We start from the raw sequence: 22,091 nt of genomic DNA, 5'->3' as shown, positions 1-22,091 counted from the left end.
TCCGGCTTGAACCATTGCATATCTCACAATTGAGGGACTGCTGTGGAAGGGGACAATCACTGTAGTAGTCTGTGCTACTACAGTGATTGCTGCAATCCTTTTAAAACCCTGAATTTAAATGATTCATATTTCTGGAAGTACAGCCGAGTTTTACATTTATTTGGGGGTAAGTTGCAATGAGAAGTATCAACGTGAAGGAAGGGTTAGTGATCGAAGTCTTAGATTACAGTCTTTGGCCACTATACATGGTTAGCACTCATAATGATAGTATTCAGTATATGAATTCCCTGTTTTCCACCCTACTTGCCATTATTTTCCCCTCACACGTACATGCCAGCCAAGCTGTGAAGCAAAAGTGAAAGGATTCGAGAAAAACTGGAAATATATTATATTTCAGGTACTTATATAGCACCGTCAATTTACGCAGCGCTATACATACATTGTACATTCACATCAGTCCCTAACCCTCAAGGGGCGTACAATCTAAGGTCCCTGACTCACATTCATACATACTAGGGACAATTTAGACAGGAGCCAATTCACCTCCCAGCATGTCTTTGGAGTGTTTGAGGAAACCGGAGTACCTGGAAGAAAACCCATGCAGGCACAGGGAGAACATGCAAACTCCAAGCAGGTGGTGCACTTAGCAAATGATCATCATCTCTTAAATAGTACGAGGGACTTCTGACTTCAGAATTGATGCCAACCACAGACATCAGAATATGGTCAGATGCAAAGACATAATCTAACCAATAAGGACCCATTTACACAGGTGGACACTGGCAGGAATCTGCATTGACATTTACCGACACAGAAGAGACCGGCGTTTACACAAGTATGGCTGGACACGGCACTTGTGGCTCTCCAGGTGGGGGACAGTACCGAAGATACACTAGAAGATGTTTCGGCATTTAAGCTTCCATGTGTATGAGGTCTTAAAGGGTTACTAAACCCCAGACCCCGCATTCACTATATCTGGTCTCCCCGGACCCCGCATTCACTATATCCGGTCTCCCCGGACCCCGCATTCACTATATCCGGTCTCCCCGGACCCCGCATTCACTATATCCGGTCTCCCCGGACCCCGCATTCACTATATCCGGTCTCCCCGGACCCTGCATTCACTATATCCGGTCTCCCCGGACCCCGCATTCACTATATCTGGTCTCCCCGGACCCTGCATTCACTATATCTGCTCTCCCCCGGACCCCGCATTCACTATATCTGGTCTCCCCGGACCCCGCATTCACTATATCCGGTCTCCCACAGTACACACAACATGGAAATGCAATTATTTTAGTAAATATAAACTGTTAAATACCTTTTCTCATCAGCAGTTAGAGCAGTCTTGTGACTTATATCAGTGTCCAGCAGAGCACTGGTTAAAGCTTGTAGTAGGAAATTTCTTTCTGCTTTAGGAGGATGCAGAACCCCTGACCTCTGTCTGGACAGTGCTGATCACATGCATTCTCATGCAGACCTCAGCACTGATACAAGCAGTGGGCTGACTCTTGGGAAGAGTTATGCAAATATCAAAATGCCTTGATGGGTCACTGTCAGTTTGGAGGAGTGAGCATTCCTAGGCAGGCATGTGATGCTGAGCTTCCACGACAATAAGACCTGAAATCCAGTTGGTAAATGGGGCAGGCCAGGGACAATCAGACTGGGGAGGAAATGGCTAGATGATGCTGGGCAATCTCCAGCCAAGAAATGAGGCACACTCTGACTTCTAAAGTACGATGTGAGAAGCTCACAGTGTGCAGTGTAATCAGAGCAAGCAAATGCAGAACAGGAGAGGAGTCGGTACCACCGTGTAAAACTGAAGGGAAGTTCAGCTTTAAACATGACCAAATATACAAACATGGCAGACATTTAACATCAAGTTAAAAGATAGGGAGAAATGATTGCTTACTTATAGATGTGTCAGGAATGAGTTCAGCAATGTAAATACCGGGGAAGGCTGTTATTTCCTGAATACATTCATCTGCTGTCATTACTGGCCCTCCACTGAAGGCCCTTGCAGCTGTCTGCTGTTGACTATCCACATCTCTTGTACTGATGAGGACTGCAGTGTGACAGATCTCTGAGCCCTGGTTCACACTGATGCCACTTCGGGTGCAACATGCGATTTACAAATCGCACCTGACGTCGCATCTCATGTATTTCTATGGCACTGTCCTAATCGGTGTGGATTTAAAAAAAATGTTGATCGTGGAATAAAAAAAAAAAAAAAAAAAAAATCTGTTCCAGACTTCCTGCACGTTTTTCCGATTTTGTTGACGTCTGTTAATGAAGTTGAAAGCCACAGTGAAATCAGAGATACAAATTGCACTGATCTGTGGATTTGAAATTATTATTACTATACAGGATTTATATAGCGCCAACAGTTTGCTCAGCGCTTTACAATATAACGGGAGACAGCAACAATACAGTTCAATACAAGATGGATAGGAGGGCCCTGATCCTGGGAGCTTACAATTTAGGAGGGAGGGGCTAGTGGTACAAAAAGGTAGTAACTGTGGGGGATGGACTGGTTGGAAAAGTAGAAGATTCCAATATTAGCTGAGGGCAGGATAGGCTTCCCTGTAGAGATAGGTTTTCAGACATCGCCTAAAAGTGAGCAGAGTAGCCGATAGTCTGATAAATTGGGGTAGAGAGTTCCAGAGGATGGGGGAAGCTCTGGAGAAGTCCTGGAAACGAGCATGGGAGGAGGAGACAAGGGAGCTAGAGAGCAGGAGGTCTTGCGAGGAGTGGAGAGGACGGTTTGGGTGAGATTTGGAGACAAGATCGTTGATGTAATTTGGGGCAGAGTTATAAATGGATTTATATGTTATTGTTAATGTTTTGAATTTTATCCGTTGGGCAACGGGAAGCCAGTGGAGGGATTGGCAGAGAGGGGTAGCAGATATGGAACGGTTAGTAAGGTGGATGATTCTGGCAGCAGCATTCATGATAGACTGCGATGAGATAGGCCAATGAGGAGGGAGTTACAATAGTCAAATCACCAGGTAGTAGGACCTGTGAGCAGTAGCCCAACCTAAAGTGACCTTTATTTTTCACCCAGTTTAGAGCAACTCCTTCCCTTTCCGGGTGATGTGAAATCAAGTGAAGTAGCGCGGTTTCAAAGTTGCAATCAGTGTGAACCAAGCATAACCAGAAATCTCTCTTGCTGCACCTAAAATGGAATCTTGCACTTGCCGAGGTGCCGTCGTTGGTAGATCGGGGAATCTCGACGCTAGCAGAAAAGAATAAAACCGGGCGCACTCTCCTCATGCATTACCGTAATAATGTGAAATGTATTTAAAAAAGCAAAAACATACTCACAAGCCAAAAAGGTCATAAAAACTGAGACAAGAAGTCAAAGGATGCCAGTCGTAAACAGCATGGGTCCTCGGGTAAATCCATGGGTCCTCGGGTAAACCAGGGGACCCGTGCTGACCAAGACTGGCATTCTTTGATTTCTCGTCTCAGTTTTTATGACCTTTTTGGCTTGTGAGTATGTTTCTGCTTTTTTAAATACATTTCACATTAACATACTCACAAGCCAAAAAGGTCATAAAAACTGAGAGAAGAAGTTAAAGGATGCCAGTCGTGGACAGCATGGGTCTTCGGGTAAATCCATGGGTCCTCGGGTAAACCAGAGGACGCATGGGGGTTTATTTACTAAAGCTGGAGAGTCCAAAATCAGACTCCCTTCTGCATATAAACCAATCAGCTTCTAACCTCAGCTTGTTCAATGAAGCTTTGGCAATGAAACCTGGAAGCTGATTGGTTTCTATGCAGAAGGGAGTCTGATTTTGGACTCTCCAGCTTTAGTAAATAAACCCCATGCTGTCCACGACTGGCATCCTTTAACTTCTTGTCTCAGTTTTTATGACCTTTTTGGCTTGAGTATGTTTTTGCTTTTTTAAAATACATTTCACATTATTACATTAAAGCACGAGGAGAGTGCGCCCTGTTTTGTTCTTTTCAGTGTGAGCCAGGACTAAAATCACTATGTCACCAAATTTTAGTGATATAACCAACCCCCACTTTATAAAATGGCTCATTTCAGATTAATTGAAGAAGTTAATCATCAAGGTTAGGTTTAGCTCCTGCACCAGTACATCATCTGAAGAGAAGGACCCATCTAGTACCACCATTCACCTTTGTATCAGAAGTAAGAGCAGCCATGTTATATGTCGGCCAATGAACCTGTACACCAGATGTGTGCATAGCCCGCTTTTTCTGCTGGAGCATCCCAGGTAGTAGGACCTGTGAGCAGTAGCCCAACCTAAAGTGACCTTTATTTTTCACCTAGTTTAGAGCAACCCCTTCCCTTTCCGGGTGATGTGAAAGGTGTACTCTTTGGGGGTTGGAAGTGGCTTTTCACGAATGAAGAACCTTTCTGAAATGAATAATGAAACTTTGCAGAACGTGTATTCACACAGGAATGTCGCTATATCAGTCTCTATTGCAACCAGTAGGAGCGTCTCTTATCTAACCTTTAAGAACTATTTTAAGCAGACCCCAGGCATTAAACCTCTAACCTGCCATGGTCCAAAGTCCACTCCTGATCAATTGTTTTTTAACCCTTTACATACCTTTTCTTCTTTAAGCCTTCTAGCTTGCCCTGCGATGTCACAGGAGGTTTCTTCAGGACTAAACAGTACATACATGATGAAATGAATGCTGCAGAGTCCTGGTGTAAGGTGAGCACAGCCTGTATGATCACATTCTCCCCAGATGGGGTAGGTTGTAAAAGATTGGCTGAACTCACAGAAAATGGGCAAAAAACAGAGTGTTCTTCTGTCCTAAAAAGGACCATTGGTACTGGACTAAGGACTAAGTCATAGGCAGGGTTGGAACCTGGGGAGGGTAGGTGCAGACTATTTTCTTTTCCTGATACAGAAGAAAGGAGGGGAGGGGGGATTGCTCACATTAAAATTCTAATTAGTACATTCAATGACTCAATGAATGTCAATAGAAAGTACTTCAATGCTTCGTTTGCTTTTAGCATTCACTTTTGGATTGAGTGGAATTTCCCAACACCACATTCACCTTTAGAACTTAATTTCCTGCTCCTTTGAAGTTCCTCATCGCTGTCATCGAAAACCATCAATAGGACCCCTCTAATGATTAGAAAACAAATCAAACTTTCTTAGAACAAAAATTCTACTTGTGTATGACCAGCTATAGGAACCTCTCTTGGAGGCTCCTCTGTACAGAAACATGGATGGAAGTTGCATATTTCAATTGGCCCATAGTCCCACTGTAAGTACTGGTATTGTAACCTGACCGTTTCAGTAAAATGTGAAGTGGAAAGAACCAAACGCCATGCTTGACACTTGGATTTCTCCATTTCTTCTCAACCTATCCATGCAAGGACTCTTATTTGTTCTTAGGCTGGAAAAGTGGTATACCATTCATGCACATTAATTACACAAATGGATATCTCCACATTCCTTGTAAAAGATTCCTTCAAGTCCAGCACGCTTACATATTGCTTTTGCCTAGCCATCATGGTAAAATGGCTCTTTGCAAGCATTGTTATTGGTCACCTATATACAGAAAGAAAATGTAAACAGAAGTGAAATTGTCCAGTTATTTCCAATGAGTGATGTTCAGGAGGGAAAATCATTGGAATACTTCAGAGAGGTTCCAATTTCAATCTTCCCAGCTGCTCTTGTCCTTGTCTACTTTGTTCAAAAAAACCTTCTTATTCATTCTCCTTCCTTTAATTAGTGCCTTTGTAAAAGCCTTTGCCTCTACACTTGGAGCAAACCCGACAACCCCACCCCCAAACACCTGTCCCCATTCAAACCAATTATTTTTAGGTAATTTTATTATTAATCTATTCATTTATCATGAACAAAAATGGTTGCATTAATGTTTTGTCCAATTGGTTTCAGTGGTGCTCCATAAAGTCCACAGTTTCATCTGGTATCAGTCATGCCATTTACAGCACACTATACATTATACATCTGCATCATCATCTCCAATTGTCCCTTCTGTGTCTCCTCTCCACACAACCATGGATCTCCCATTTCCACTATCAAACCTCCCCAATCAAATAATTTCTTCCTTCTCGGTCATCCACCAAAACTCCTTATTAATTCTTCACCTTTCAACCAGCCATCTCAACCTGTGCTGGTAACTATACTAACCAACATATTTCAATTGAAGAACCTCATCCACCTGTTCAACCTTCTTTCCCAACGTTCCACCCATCTGCCAATGCAAAAGTTTCTACCTTTGCTGCCAATGCCAACCCTATGGTCCACCTTTGCCATCAACACCAGCGCTCCAGCCCACCTCTACCACCAACGCCAGCCCTCTTACCCACCTCTGCCTCCAACACCAGCCCTTTGGCTCACCTCTGACACCAACCTAAGCCCTCTAATATAATGCCAATGCCAACCCTATGGTCCACCTTTGCCATCAACGCCAGCGCTCCATCCCACCTCTACCACCAACACCAGCCCTCTTACCCACCTCTGCCTCCAATACCAGCCCTTTGGCTCACCAACCTAAGCCCTCTAACATAATTTTAGCTTCTCTCCATTCGTATCCCAACACTTCTCATCCATCACCAAACCTTACATCTAACCTGCCACACTTGTCAAACTGCCAGATTTGCCTGCTTCTCTGGTGACAAAACCAATGGTACCCGTTTGTTTTTTACTACGGTCATCTATCCAATACTTCCATTTCCCCATTGCCACTATATATCCCACTCTGACTCCTCCATTAAGGTCTCCTCATCCATACACATTGTTAGACCTATGGATTCCAAACTAGCTGATATCTCTATCCACATGTAATGATCATACTCTTCCCATGATGTGATACAATCTCTTATTCAATGAATTACCCAGAAGGTGATCATTTGTCAGAAAACAATCATGCAGTTATGTTTACAGTTCTACTTACAAGTGAGTTCAGGGAAAGCATTGTGGCCCTGCACAGAATTACAGTAAGAGAAAAAAAATTCCAAGCAAGCTGGTCAAAATGTGTCCAATTACATCCTAAGTTTACTGTACTTTTCTGTGTCCTAAAGACTGGCTACAGCCATCCAACCTAGCAGACATTACAGATAATGATTGACTATCACTTATCTACAATACCAACAGATACCTACAGCACTGGGCTGTGAACACACATGAAGACCACCTCATCACCTGAAGATTTGTTTTGGTCAAACACGTAGTTTTGCATTGCCCAAGCCAAGCATGAATCTTCTATACTTAAAAATAACAAAAACAATAGAGATTGTCCAGAATTATCCAACAAGACCAATTAGAAATCTGGCAGTCATGCCCCGAACATGGTCACAAACGTATCAACCATCTCCAGTTCCCACCAAACCCTTCCAGATTGGCCAATGACCATCCCACATCTACATCCACCACAAAGCATAAAAAGGTTCATAAAACTTATACATTCACATTGTTCAATCATTCATACATCTTTACAGCAAGTGGAGGGGCAACCAGACAGCTCCTCTGAGGGAAATAAAAAGAAAAAGCGATTCACCAAAAAATTATCCAACTAGACCAACCAGTGATCTGTCAGCCGAGCCATAGCCGTCACAGACACCACAACCATGTTCATCTTCCACCAAATCCTTCCAGAATTGCTAAACATCAGTTAATCTCTATAAGTCTAGGACATTGTGTATGGACTGCTTTTGAGGAGTGTCCTCAAGAACAGAACAAAAAGAAACCATCTTATGGGTCGTGAATATTAATTTCATCCTGGCCAAACACGGGGAGGTATATTTCCACTGATGTGGGCTGGGGAAGGAGATCAATATTCAGGGAGCCCTTTCAGAATTTTTCTTCCTTCCAGGCTTTGCCTGGAGTAGATTCCAATGTGAGGGATCCAGCTGTGGCCTCCCAGGTCTGCTACCTGGGGAGGATGAAGAAGTCCAGGAGTCCTTTACCTCTAAGGCCTGCCACCCAGAGAAGAAGTCCCAGGGATTGGGAATAGGCCTAGGCTGGGGCCTGAAAGACAGGAATGTGGTTGTTGAAAGTGGAGAACCTTCAGGAAAGCTTGCTCAATGCATTGCTAGTCTCTGCTTAAAGCCACACAACAAGAGAGTGCCAGTCTTGACTTAAAACAGACACGCCCCTTAATAAAACTGGCTACATTAATGCAATGTATCTATTAAATCCATGCCACCATAAAAAAAAAAAAAACAATGAAACTGTGCTTTCAGTGCAAGGGTCAACCAATTGTTTAGGTCTAGGCAGCAAGGAAATGAAGACTGGCGTACCCTCTGCCCTGCTAGACCAGTCCTTAAACCCCCCCCAACCCCCATGCTCTGGTGCTTTAAGGTCCTTTGACATCATCAAGTCCGCCGCACAGATCATAGCTCTACACTGGATGCGATGATGTTGAGGAACAGTCCACTGCCAGAGCATGGGGAGCAGAGAATCGGGCAAGTAAAAGTGCTTTTACTCTCCCCTAGTTCTAAACTCTTGCAGTGCAGGCAAAGCCCCATTACCAGGAGGAATATTTAGATTTCCCAGAGTTGGGCTTTAAAATGCAAGTTCGTTTTTTCAGAAAAAATGTAAAAAAGGTGAACACCGTACACCCAAACCCCCTCCCAGTCTTCAATGTACCTACCTTCGTGGGTGATGAGCTGTCAGTTCCCATGTGGCCTTTGTAGAAGTCCGGGGGGTGGGGAGGATGTTAGTTCACCTTTTTATTTTTTATGAAAAAGTGAACTTACACTTTAAAGTGGTTCTTAAGACTTAAGGTAAAAAATGTCCCTGTATTTGTAACAGCCCTCCCCCATGTATACTTACCTGAGCCTGATCTCGATCTGGCGCTGTGCCCATCTGCAACAACCCTCCCCTCTTTCTCTGTCACAGAGGCAGCAACTGGAGCCATTGGCACTATTTCTGTCAATCAATTCCTGTGTTTGAAAGGGCGTGCTGAGCCACGCTGTGTGAACCAATGGATGCACACAACCTGGCTTGGAAGCAAGCTTGCAGCTTACTATGGTGGTGCACCAAAACCAGGATGAGCCCACAAAACTGATGGGGGACCTCAGAGGAGGAGGTTAGGGGCCACTCTGTGCAATGCCATTGCACAAAGCAGGTATGTATGACATGTTTATTACTTTAATAAAAGAAAACTAAATAATAAGCTTTACTTTAAAGCCCAACTCCTGGAAATCTGAAAATTCCTCCTGGCAGTAGGGCTGTGCCTGCAATGCAAGGGTTAATGCCTCATTTAGGTCTAGGAGAGAGTAAAAGAATTTAACTTACCTGATCCTCTGCTCCCACAGCAGATGGCACTCCCCCAGTTCTCTGACAGCGGACTGTCCCTCGGCGTCATTCCTTCCACTGCAGGGCTATGGTCCTAACATCGGTCTTGATGATATCAGAGGACCTTAGAATGCTGGAGCATGGGAAGAGGAGAACACATCATGTGAAAGACGACTTATAGGAGGAGTGTGGAGGAGACCCTCACCATCGTATTGAGGTATCCTGCAGCATGCATGTTGGTGGTGGTTGGGTCTGCGATCTGTAGGTCAGATCGTCCATTGAAAGGTGTAAAATCCATCCCCTCCTTCAGGGGTGACCGTCACATAGAACATGGTGTGTACAGCTGGCTATTTGGGAGGGGGGGAATACTCCCCAGTAATGTCCGATCACCCCGGACAATGGAGTGTAAGATGAATCACCATGACTTCTCCCGGGAGAGGAGGGATTGAATGGCTCCCTCAATTGCACAGCTCATCTACTACGGGCCGCTTCATTCCCTCTTCCAACAGGACCCCTGTTCTTCCTATAGGACCCCATAACCATAGGGCCCCCTCTTCCCACTGGACCACTTTACTGCATAGGGTCCACATTCTTATCATACAACCCCTTCATCCCGTAGAGCCCCCCCATCCCACAGGAGCCCCTTCGTTCCATGGGGGCTCCCTCTTCCAACAGAACCCACATAACCATAGGGCCCCCTCTACCCACTGGACCACTTTATTCCATAGGGCCCACCTTACCATACAACCCCTTCATCCCATATGAGCCCCTTCATTCCATGGGGGGGCTCCCTCTTCCAACAGGGCCCCCAGAGGACCCCATAACCATAGGGCCTCCTCTTCTCATTGGACCACTTTATTCCATAGGGCCCTCCTTCTCACAGGAGCCATTCATTCCACATGGCCCCACATTTCTTCCCATACAACCCCTTCTTCCCATGGGGTCCCACAGGAGCGCCTTCATTCCATGGGGGCTCCCTCTTCCAATAGGGCTCCCTCATTCCAGAAGGTCCCCTCTTCCCATTGGAGCCCTGTATTCCATAGGGCCCTCCTTCTTCCCATAGGGGCCCCCATCCCACAGAAGACACTTCATGCCATAGGGCCCCCTTCATTTTATAGGGCCCTCTTCTCCCCATACAACCCCTTCCTCTCATAGGGCCCCCCTCTCAGTGGCTCTCCATGGAGGGCCCCCTTTGCTGTCACTCCCCCTCCAGTCTGGTCCCCAGCCTCCCTGTCCCTGAAGGCCCCCTGTAGCTCCCCCTGGTGTCCGCACAGCGGCCCCCTGTCACCTGCCCCCTATCACTAGGCCCAAAGCCTGGCTCTGCATTATGCGGCTGTGCCGGGCCGGCCGGTTACCTGGACGGGTTCCTGCAGCACCGTCATCCTCCGGCCTCCCTCGTCCGCTCCGGGGACCTCTCTGCCTGTCGGCTGCTCTCAGGACGTCACACGGGCGGCTCCGGCTCATTTAAACTCACAGCGACCGTTACCGGGGAGGCCGCCGGAGATAGCCGAGTTTTGCCGGACGGGGCCGAAGAGCTGTCGGGAAGGAGGGGGGCGGGGGGAAAGCCGAGCGGTGACGGAAAAGGACGAGCGCCGGCCGGAGGTGGCCGAAGATGTGTGCAGCGTCCGGAAAGAGCCGAAGTGCGCCGCGCTACGTCCGGAAGTAAAACAGGTTCTATACGGTGCAGCCCCACCTAGCGGTCATAGCTAGCAATGCTTTGAAAGAGGACTGCGGGGCTGACCAAGACCTGCACTGCAAATGCTGGAATATCACAAGGAAATCATTTTAATGTGAAAAAAAAGAATATCAGTAAGTGTCATTGTTAAAAAAAGAAAAATATTTATATAGTGTGATTGAGATATATATGTGTATATACTGTGTGTGTGTATGTATATATATATGCAGGGGCGGACTGACCATTTGGAAACTCGGGCAATGCCCGAGGGCCCGGGGTCAGTAGGGGGCCCCATGAGATGCCCCTGGTACCTTTTTCATAGGCTTTTTTGAGTTTGGGCAAGGATACAGGGGCCCCATGATCCCCTATTGCCCAGGGGCCCCATGAGTTGTCAGTCCACCCCTGACTAGATCGTTACCTAATACAGTGTATCCAAGATGGCCGGAATTCTCTGGGAATTGACAAAGTCTGGGATGGTGGATAATGGGATCTGACACCACTCTTCATGCGAAAATCGTTCCAGTTCTTGCAGAGATGCCAGAGGCAGAAAGAGAGCCCGAACCTTAGCTCTATGATATTGAGGTTCGGCAGTTCCCGCAATTTGACAACACCAGCTGTGTGAATGGAAGCATTATCATCTTGATAATTGGCACTGTCTTTGGGAAACAATGTCTGCACCATGGGGTGCACATGGTCGACCAAAATTTGTACATAGTCGCTGGCAGTGACTCTATCTTTCAAGGCGCCGCCACCATGCTTCACTGTTGGCACAAGTCAGCCTTGGTAGTGTCAAGACTTGTGTCATTATCTGGGTCACCTGCTGGTGGCACTGTTAGTTCCAGAGTCAAAGGGCGCAGTTCCAGTGATCACCAGTGGGTGCCTTCCCCGTTGGTGCCGCAACTTGGCTGTCCGAGTAGTTAGGCTGCACTTGACGTGGGCTGCTGGGAGGTATATAATCCAACCCTTGACTGAAGTTCATTGCTTCAGTATTCTTCCTGCAAGCCGTGTCCCAGCCGGAGCCCTGCTCCCCACTTGTCCTTGTGCGGTCCCTCCATTATGTATTTAGTTTGGGGTTGTTCATTGTCACGTTTATCACTTGCATTGTTTATGATGTTCTGGTGTTGGAAGTGGGAACAGTGTTCATCTGGTGGTTGGGAACAGTGTGAAGCTCAATTGATGGGACCATATTACAGTCTTCCATTGATCGATAGTTCACTATTTATGAGTGTTGCACCACTCTCTCCTCTTCTGAGCATTCATATCGGTCACTAGTGATTTGGCAACTGCAGCTCACCTGTGAGTGTTTTGCTTATGGAATTCCCTTTGCACAGTTTTTGGGGACATGGGCTTTGAAAGACTGAGATTGAGCTCTGCAGTCCCTTTTGCAGCAGTTGTTTTTTTATCCTGACAGTTTTTAGATGCAGCCCTTCACAGATTGGTGAACCTCTGCCCATCTTTACTGCTGACACGCTCTCTCTGACTCTCTAAGATGCTTTTTAGACAATCATGTTACTGACCTGTTGCCAATTAACTTAATTAGTTGCAAAATGTTTTACCAGCTCTTCCTTATTAGTACCACTTTGCCAGCTTTTTGTTGCCCTGTCCCAACTTTTTTGAGGACACCAATATGAAGGAGGAACTGTGATGTGAAAGGAGGATTGAGGAGACCGAGGTAATGGGGGGAGGGTGTGATGTAAAGGGGGGCTATGAATGAAGACACTTATGTAAATTGGGGCCATGATCTACGGGGGGGTGATGGAAGCTGAGATGTGAATGTTTGTTGTTAAGAGGGGGGACTGAGGACACTGATGTAAAGGGCGGTCAAAGAGAACTTTCTTGGATTACATCCTCTGGCTTGACTCTCTTACCTAAAGTGTTACTAAACCCCGGACTCTGCGTTCACTCTATCTAATCTCCCCATACCCTGCGTTCACTCTATCTGGTCTCCTACAGTACACAGAACATGGAAATGCAGTTATTTTAGTAAATATAAACTGCTAAATACCTTTTCTCATCAGCAGTTGGAGCAGTCTTGTGACTTCTATCAGTGTCCAGCAGAGCACTGGTTAAAGCTTGTAGGAGTAGTTTTCATTTTCTCTAGGAGGATGCAGAACCCCTGACCTCTGTCTGGGCAGTGCTGATTGGCCCTGTGCTGATCACATGCACTCTCCCAAGAAAAAAAAAAAAAAAACCTCTCTAGCAATGCACACCAAACTCAGCATGTGCAGAGTGACACAATCTCCATATCAGGAAATAAGTGGGAAACGCTGGTAGAAAGGGAGGATCAGAGAAGACAGGATCAAACAGCATTTTTACACAATGCAGTGGATTAACCCCTTAGGTTCTACAGTAACAAAACATGCTTTACTGCATATACAGACTGATTTTACTGTTTTAGGTTTAGTGACATTTGCCCTCCAGAGGATTTACCCCCCCCCCCCCCTTCCTGACCAGGCCATTTTTGCTATATGGCGCTGTGTTACTTTAACTGATAATTGCGCGGTCATGCAACGCTGCATACAAATTAAATTTATTTCCTTTTTTTCCCACAAATAGAGCTTTCTTTTGGTGGTATTTTTTCACCTTTGCGATTTTTATTTTTTGCGCTATAAACAAAAAAGACCAAGAATTTTGAGAAAAAAACAATATATTTGACTTTTTGCTATTAAACGCGTCCAGTAAAAAAATTTAAAAAATCTAATTTTGGCATAAATTTAGGCCAAAATGTATTCTGCTCCATGTCTTTGCTAAAAAAAAAAAAATCCCAAAATGTGTACATTAATTGGTTTATGTGAAAGTTATAGTGTCTACAAGTGGTGGTATAGATACTGGAATTTTTTTTTTTTTTTACTAGTAATGGCGGTGATCAGCGACTTATAGTGGGACTGAGGCGGGCATTATGACAATGGGGGGAAACTGAATTGATGTCACTGACATCCCCAGTGACACCAATACAATGACCAGCGTTAATAAAAAGCACTGACATTGTACTAATGGCACTAGGCAGGAAGGGGTTACATCTGGGGTGATCAAAGGGTTTTGTGCTGTTTTACTGTGTGGGTTGTGTGTGTGCTTTACACTGTAAGCACACTGCTCTGTATAGCAGTGTGCAGGAGCTGATAGAGGAGAGATCTGTATTGTTTATACACAGGTCTCTCCCCCGTCGGAGATACTCGGCAATATCCGGGTGCTAGTGAGTAATCACCATCCGGGACCCCTTGACTGACAGCCGAGGCCGCAAAAGAAACTACCCGGAACTGCAAAATCACGTGTGTGTATATATACAGGATTTTGTGCACCCGTGCAGTATTTCTGTTATAGGGCGGCACAGAACTGGGTAACAATAAACACTGGATTTTAAATCCTTTTAGACGGTGGCTACATTCATTCTCCATGGTCCCACAGTATGCAGGACCGTAGCCACCCTCAATTGCCCATTCTTGAGATGGCCTATGGTCCATGGGATGTGTGCTTAGAGCTGTACACATAACCGCAGCTAACATGCTCTGCTTGTTCCAAAAAAAACAGAAGTGAGGGGAAAAAGATAGGTTCAAGAGCTCACAGAAGATGTTACAAGGAGGCAACAATTGTATTAAAAATAAATTAGAGGGCTATTAAGTAGTAGATTTATATGGATTATTTTTAGAGAATATCATTTAGTGTCAATTTAAAATACGCTTTGAAAGTATGATGTAGACGGAGTTGACCGTGCTTGGACTGGGAAAAGGGGGATGAGGGGGTCACTGGAATCCCCCAAAATGAGGATGTTTGCTCTATAAGATGGTTAGACACTAGATTCACGTCTGTGTGGGTATTGCCGCTGCGGATCCACACAAAAATCTGTACAGCCGCACCACCCACACAGAGGAATGTGGACCTGTGGGCGAGGACCATTAATTGTAGTGGCATGCCGCCTGCACTGGAAATCGCAACCGTACTGGGAACCAAGGTTCCTGTGGAGGCTGCATTTTCCGAAGAAGTGCAGGGACTTCTTCCCTGTGTGTCCCAGGACACGAGAGCCCATTCAAATGAATAGGCTCTTGTGCCCGCACAAAACGCGGCCCGCAGGAACGCGGAGATGTGAACCTAGCCTAATGCAGGTCATAGATGGGTCAAAAATCGGCCGATTTTCGCACCGCTAATAGGTTAATTCGTCGGCTGTTTTTCTGGATTTTGGCACATTTTTTTTTATCGGTAAAGATGGAAAAAAATTGGCCGATTTTGCCGATCGGCCGATTTTTTTTTTTTTTTTTTTTTTTTTTTGCAGCAATGATGGGCAAATCGGCCGATCTTTTTACTGATAAAAAATCTGCGCATGAGCCATGACCTGCAAGAAGAAGAAGAATTCCAGTCCGCTATTATATTTGACATGAAAAAGTATTGCGGTTGCAACAATGTATCTATTTGTATCTGAATAAAAACATCTGTATCCGAAATGGATACAACGTTGCAACCGCTATACTTTTTCATGTCAAATATAATAGCGGAGCTCTCTGCAGGGACAGAAGTAATTAAATGCTGGCTGTAGATGGGACGAAAATCGGCCAATTTTTTTTTTTTTTTTTTTTAAACGGCCGGTTTTCGACTGATCTATGGCCTGCATTAGTAGAGAAGAAGGTGTGGGTGTGCACATATTGGAACCATGGGGTCCATATGGCAAGGAGTTTCTTGTCTGTGTCCTGGAGTATGCTAATAAGGTTCTTGTTAATCAACAAAGCGTGTCTAAACAAGTAACCTGTGAATTGATTTTTCCAGGCTGGAGCGATTGTTTAGCAGTCTATAGAAAACATAATAGACAAACATCCATACAAGGTAAATATACTGAAGTATCCATTTACTGTTTTATTGTATCAAAAATGTAACTCTTTTCTTTCATAAACTCCAGGACAGGGATGTCAAACTGGCTGCCCTCCAGCTGTTGCAAAACTACAAGTCCCAGCATGCCTCTGTCCTTAGGAGTCATGCTTGTAACTATCAGTCTTGCAATGCCTGATGGGACTTGTAGTTTGGCAACAGCTGGAGAGCTGCCAGTTGGACACCCGTGCTCCAGGGGGTAAAGCACTTGTTTAAAAACATCTGTAACAACGTCTATGCTATAATCAATCCATGTGCCAATGCTGTTCCCACAGATTAGAGCCAGTTCACATATATGTGGATCTTTGCATGGCATGTGAAATGACATTGCTTTCTATTGTGGTGGTTCACACAAATGTGTTGAAGCTGGAGTGTGTATTCAGTGCAAATTCTAAAAGGTTTCTGTATGTTTTCTGACCAGTGTGATCTGGCCAGGTGAGAATTCAGGCTCATTGACTTCTATGGGAACCGCTTCTAAACCACACACGTCATTAGTTTGCAAACACAATTTCAGCGCAGTTTTCTCTCTTCAGATCCTGTCTTGAACCGGCCCTGAACCACTGAAGAACTACTTTAAATTTGCATTGAAATTGTTACTAAACCCAGGACCCTGCACTCACTATATCTGGTCTCCCCGGACCCTGCACTCACTATATCTGGTCTCCCCGGACCCCGCACTCACTATATCTGATCTCCCCGGACCCCGCACTCACTATATGTGGTCTCCCCGGACCCCGCACTCACTATATGTGGTCTCCCCGGACCCCGCACTCACTATATGTGGTCTCCCCGGACCCCGCACTCACTATATGTGGTCTCCCCGGACCCCGCACTCACTATATGTGGTCTCCCCGGACCCCGCACTCACTATATGTGGTCTCCCCGGACCCCGCACTCACTATATGTGGTCTCCCCGGACCCCGCACTCACTATATGTGGTCTCCCCGGACCCCGCACTCACTATATGTGGTCTCCCCGGACCCCGCACTCACTATATGTGGTCTCCCCGGACCCCGCACTCACTATATGTGGTCTCCCCGGACCCCGCACTCACTATATGTGGTCTCCCCGGACCCCGCACTCACTATATGTGGTCTCCCCGGACCCCGCACTCACTATATCTGGTCTCCCCGGACCCTGCACTCACTATATCTGGTCTCCCCGGACCCTGCATTCACTATATCTGGTCTCCCCGGAGCCCGCACTCACTCTGTGGTCTCCCCGGAGCCCGCACTCACTCTGTGGTCTCCCCGGAGCCCGCACTCACTCTGTGGTCTCCCCGGAGCCCGCACTCACTCTGTGGTCTCCCCGGAGCCCGCACTCACTCTGTGGTCTCCCCGGAGCCCGCACTCACTCTATGTGGTCTCCCCGGACCCCGCATTCACTATATCTGCTCTCCCCGGACCCCGCACTCACTCTGTGTGGTCTCCCACAGTACACACAACATGGAAATGCAATCATTTTAGTAAATATAAACTGCTAAATACCTTTTCTGATATAGCAGTCTTGTGACTTCTATTAGTGTCCAGCAGAGCACTGGTTAAAGCTTGTTAGAGGAGTTTTTATTTTGCTCTAGGAGGATGCAGAACTCTTGACCTCTATCTGGATAGTGCTGATTGGCCCTGTGCTGATCACATGCACTCTCCCAAGAAAGGAAAAAAAAAACCTTTCTAGCAATATACACCAAACTAAGCATGTGCAGACTATCTCCACATGATATATCTGATCAGGAGATAAGAGAGACTGGAAGAAGGGGAGGATGCTGATTGGCCCTGTGCTGATCACATGCACTCTCCTAAGAAAAAAAAAAAAACACAACCCTCTCTAGCAATACACACCAAACTGAGCATGTGCAGAGTGACTCTACATGACCTGTTTTATCAGGAGATAAGAGGGGGGACATTAGAAGAAGGGGAGGATCAGAGAAGACAGGATCAAACAGCCTTTTTATACAATGCAGAGGATTAACCCCTTAGGTTCCACAGTGAGTATAACAAGCATGCTTTACTGCATATACAGACTGATTGTAGAGTTGTGGGTTTAGTAACACTTGAAACCGCATCACACCTAGTGTGAATCCGCTCTTAGAGTGGGGCTACATGAGAAAGACATGCCTTCAAGCAGTGTACAGCTTCTACTTATATACTTTGTGAATAACATACGTCCTGCTCAAAATTGTCTCCAATATAGAGGTCTGATTTTGTTTTTTGTTGTGTATTCAGATTACATTTATACTGGTATTTTTTCTTACTTATTAAAAAAGCTGCTTTTATATGCAAAAACAAAAGAGTAGCAATCCAGAAATATACTTGTTAAACCAGTTCTTCTATGCTGTACTACAAAATACCTTCCCCTCTTCATCCCTGGTGGGGTGCATATAGTTGCTGTATCCTTGCACTAACTGCCCCAGACCAATGCAGATTGTAGTCAGGAGGATTCAGTTGAATGCAGAACTATGCTTAGCACCTGCTCACAGCTGAGATCAGTTATCTCTTCATTAGCCTGGATCAAGCATACCCAAACGCAATGCAAATGCAGCCGTAAGAAATCTGTATTCCAGAGACACAGTCGCTTACTCTTTTGTTAGACTGGTTGCTATGGGACCCCTTCAAAAAAATAACCTATAATAATACTACAATTAATAATCAATACATGCACATGTAAGCTCTAATAAGCAGGGCCCTCTGAATCCTCCTGTATTCATTTGTATAGTAATTGTACTGTCTGCCCTCATGCAAAGCGCGGTGTAAACTGTTGGCACTATATAAATCCTGTATGATATTAATAAAAATAATTTCTTCATGTTTCACCTTAAAGTGTTACTAAACCCACAACAGTACAATCAGTCTGTATATACAGTAAAGCATGCTTGTTATAATCACTGTGGAACCTAAGGGGTTAATCCTCTGTATTGTGTAAAAAGGCTGTTTGATCCTGCCTTCTCTGTTCCTCCCCTTCTACAGTCCCCAATCCATCTGCTGAGAAACAGCCTTGGGGACAATCTGCACATTTTTTTGAGAAGTTGCATGTGATCACCACAGGACCAATCAGCACTGTCCAGACATAGGTCAGGGGTCTCACATCCTCCTAGAGCAGAAAGAAAACTCCTCCTACAAGCTTTAATCAGTGCTCTGCTGGACACTGATAGAAGTCACAAGACTGCTCTAACTGCTGATAAGAAAAGGTATTTAGCAGTTTATATTTACTAAAATAATTGCATTTCCATGTTGTGTGTACTGTGGGAGACCAGATATAGTGAATGCAGGGTCTGGGGAGACCGGATATAATGGATGCGGGGTCCAGAGAGACCGGATATAATGGATGCGGGGTCCAGAGAGACCGGATATAATGGATGCGGGGTCCAGAGAGACCGGATATAATGGATGCAGGGTCCGGAGAGACCAGATATAATGGATGCGGGGTCCGGAGAGACCAGATATAATGGATGCAGGGTCCGGGGAGAGCAGATATAATGAATGCGGGGTCCAGAGAGACCAGATATAATGGATGCGGGGTCCGGGGAGAGTGGATATAATGGATGCGGGGTCCGGGGAGAGTGGATGCAGGGTCCGGGGGAGACCAGATGTAGTGAATTCAGGGTCCAGGGAGACCAGATGTAGTGAATTCAGGGTCCGGGGAGACCAGAGGTAGTGAATTCAGGGTCCGGGGAGACCAGATGTAGTGAATTCAGGGTCCGGGGAGACCAGATGTAGTGAATTCAGGGTCCGGGGAGACCAGATGTAGTGAATTCAGGGTCCGGGGAGACCAGATGTAGTGAATTCAGGGTCCGGGGAGACCAGATGTAGTGAATGCAGGGTCCGGGGAGACCAGATGTAGTGAATGCAGGGTCCGGGGAGACCAGATATAGTGAATGCAGGGTCCGGGGAGACCAGATATAGTGAGTGCAGGGTCCGGGGAGACCGGATATAGTGAGTGCAGGGTCCGGGGAGACCAGATGTAGTGAATGCAGGGTCCGGGGAGACCAGATATAGTGAATGCAGGGTCTGGGGTTTAGTAACACTTTAATAAAAGTGCAGCAAGTACAGAAAATTACTTGTTATTGCCAGAAATCCAAATTGCTTCTATCCTTCTGTAGTGAGCAGACAACACTGCTTCTACTGCACTGAAATCCCAAGCAGTGTTGTCAGTTCTGCTGAAGTTCTCCCCACCTGGACTACAAAAAGCCTCCCCCATATGTTATGGAGATTGGAGGAGGGGAGGGGAAATGTACTGGGCTGACAACCCTGTTCGGAATGTCAGTGCAGCTGAGTCAGTGTTGTCAGCTCACTACAGGAAGTTAGTAGCTCATTGGAGTTCTGGCAGGATTATCAGGTATTGTTCTGTACCTACAGCAGTTTTAAAGTGATAAAACTTAAAGAAATGTGCATGTGTTGCAGAGATGTACTGCAATGTTTCTATTTTGCCGATCTATACATTTTAAAATGTAGAAATGATCATGTTCAATCCAGGGAGAGTGTTTGTATAAAATCTCCCTTTTCCCCCATCTTAGTATCACACAGTGTGGGGTAGAGGCAAAAGAGCGTCCAAGGACAGCTCTAAATATGGGATTTTTTTTATCAAATCTTGTTAGCGAGAGTTACAGACACAGAGGATCTAGTCTTTTTAAACCTTTTACTTGGATGCATAATCATAATCCCTCATTGTGATTTGTGGATTACCATTACAAAACAGTCTTGATGCTTCTGGAACAGATGTTTCTGCAGTGAGTTTTGTTCATGTTAGAATAGTTCTTTGTCACTAGGGGGCAGCAAAGCAGCAGTTCTCTTGACTTGCTCATCTGCAGCTTGTGCTATATAGACAGACAGCCTCATGATGTTGGTGGCTACAATGAATATTTATGTGTTTTGCTATTTTACGCCATTCTTCACATTTCAAGAGAGTGCTAAAATGGTGGTTAACTAATCTTCAGACATATGCATATGGTTTACTCATTCAACCCACCTCAGCCCATAAGAAACACACTAAGCACTACATATTCATGATCAAAACTGAGCTACTATGACAGGACGCCATTATAATATGAAATACTTTACATTCCTTCGTGTTAAAGAAAACTGTTATGTTACTGTTACATGAGTGTAAATGATACAGAAAAGTTCCACAAAGTGAGGGGAGTTTATAAAGTCCAATTGAAATCGGCTAAATGCAAAAGGTGTGCAAAGGCTTTTTCATTAGAAATAAGACACAGCCTTTGTGGATTGCAGAGATCTAGGTTTGACTCCGCAGGGGTTTTAATGGACCTCTGCAGAGAGACCACTGTTTCCACACAGAGAGCAAGCTGAAGGCAGGGGAACAGCTTAATTACTTCGGCCATGACTGCTTTATAAAGAAAAAAAAATGCAATTCTTTGAGCAGCTTTTGTTTTGATGCACCTGGAATGTACACTATATTGTCAAAAGTATGGGGCCCGCCCTCCAAATCATTGGATTCAGGTGCTCCAATCCCCTCCATGGACACAGGTGTATACAATCAAGGACCTAGGCATGCAGACTGCTTCTACAAACATTTGTGACAGAATGGGTCGCTCTCAGGAGCTCAGTGACTCCAAGCGTGGTCCCGTGATGGGTGGCCACCTGTGCAATAAGTCCATCCGTGACATTTCCTGGCTACTAAATATTCCACGCTCAACTGTTAGTGGGATTATAACAAAGTGGAAGCAACTGGGAACAACAGCAACTCAGCCACCAAGTGGTAGGCCACGTCACATGACAGAGCGGGGTCAGTGCATGCTGAAGCGCACAGTGCACAGAAGTCACCAACTGTCTGCAAAGTCAATAGCTAAAGACCTCCAAACTTCATGTGGCCTTCAGATTAGCACAACAACAGTGCATAGAGAGCTTCATGGAATGGGTTTCCATTGCCGAGCAGCTGCATCCAAGCCTTGCATCACCAAGTGCAGTGCAAAGCGCCGGATGCCGTGGTGTAAAGCACGCCACCACTGGACTCTAGAGCAGTGGAGACATGTTCTCTGGAGTCAACAATCACACTTCTCTGTCTGGCAATCCGATGGATGTGTCTGGGTTTGGCGGTTGCCAGGAGAACGGTACTTGCCTGACTGCATTGTGCCAAGTGTAAAGTTTGGTGGAAGGGGGATTCTGGTGTGGGGTTGTTTTTTAGGGGTTGGGTTTGGCCCCTTAGCTCCAGTGAAGGGAACTTTTAGGGCGTCAGCATACCAAGACATTTTGGACAATTTCATGCTCCCAACTTTGCGGGACAGTTTGGGGATGGCATTGGAGGTAGTGGTGTTCCAAACATGACTGCGCACCAGTGCACAAAACAAGGTC

General features: G+C 45.6%; 1 protein-coding gene and 1 long non-coding RNA gene across 3 annotated transcripts in view; one reads left to right on the top strand and one right to left on the bottom strand.

Annotated features, from left to right (window-relative positions):
* The window catches only part of CDC27 (cell division cycle 27), a 30,071-nt gene extending 19,244 nt beyond the window's left edge, over positions 1-10,827 (bottom strand). Inside the window, exon 1 of one of the 2 annotated variants that reach the window (XM_089674645.1) lies at positions 10,613-10,827. In XM_089674645.1, the coding sequence (XP_089530771.1) occupies positions 10,613-10,721 (109 nt within the window). In that variant the 5' untranslated portion in view covers positions 10,722-10,827. The remainder of the gene's footprint in view (positions 1-10,612) is intronic. The other variant, XM_089674644.1, reaches the window with a different exon arrangement.
* Positions 10,828-10,832: 5 nt separating this feature from the next.
* The window catches only part of LOC149464616 (uncharacterized), a 54,814-nt gene continuing 43,555 nt past the window's right edge, over positions 10,833-22,091 (top strand). The window contains exon 1 of the long non-coding RNA XR_016312368.1: positions 10,833-11,066. This is a non-coding gene — a long non-coding RNA (uncharacterized LOC149464616). The remainder of the gene's footprint in view (positions 11,067-22,091) is intronic.

The sequence above is a fragment of the Staurois parvus genome, unplaced genomic scaffold (assembly GCF_062004578.1).
Source record: "Staurois parvus isolate SC_StPar_1 unplaced genomic scaffold, SC_StPar_1.0 ptg000151l, whole genome shotgun sequence".
In the NCBI taxonomy this organism is placed as follows: Eukaryota; Metazoa; Chordata; class Amphibia; order Anura; family Ranidae; genus Staurois; species Staurois parvus.
This window is presented reverse-complemented; position numbering and strand designations above follow the sequence as displayed.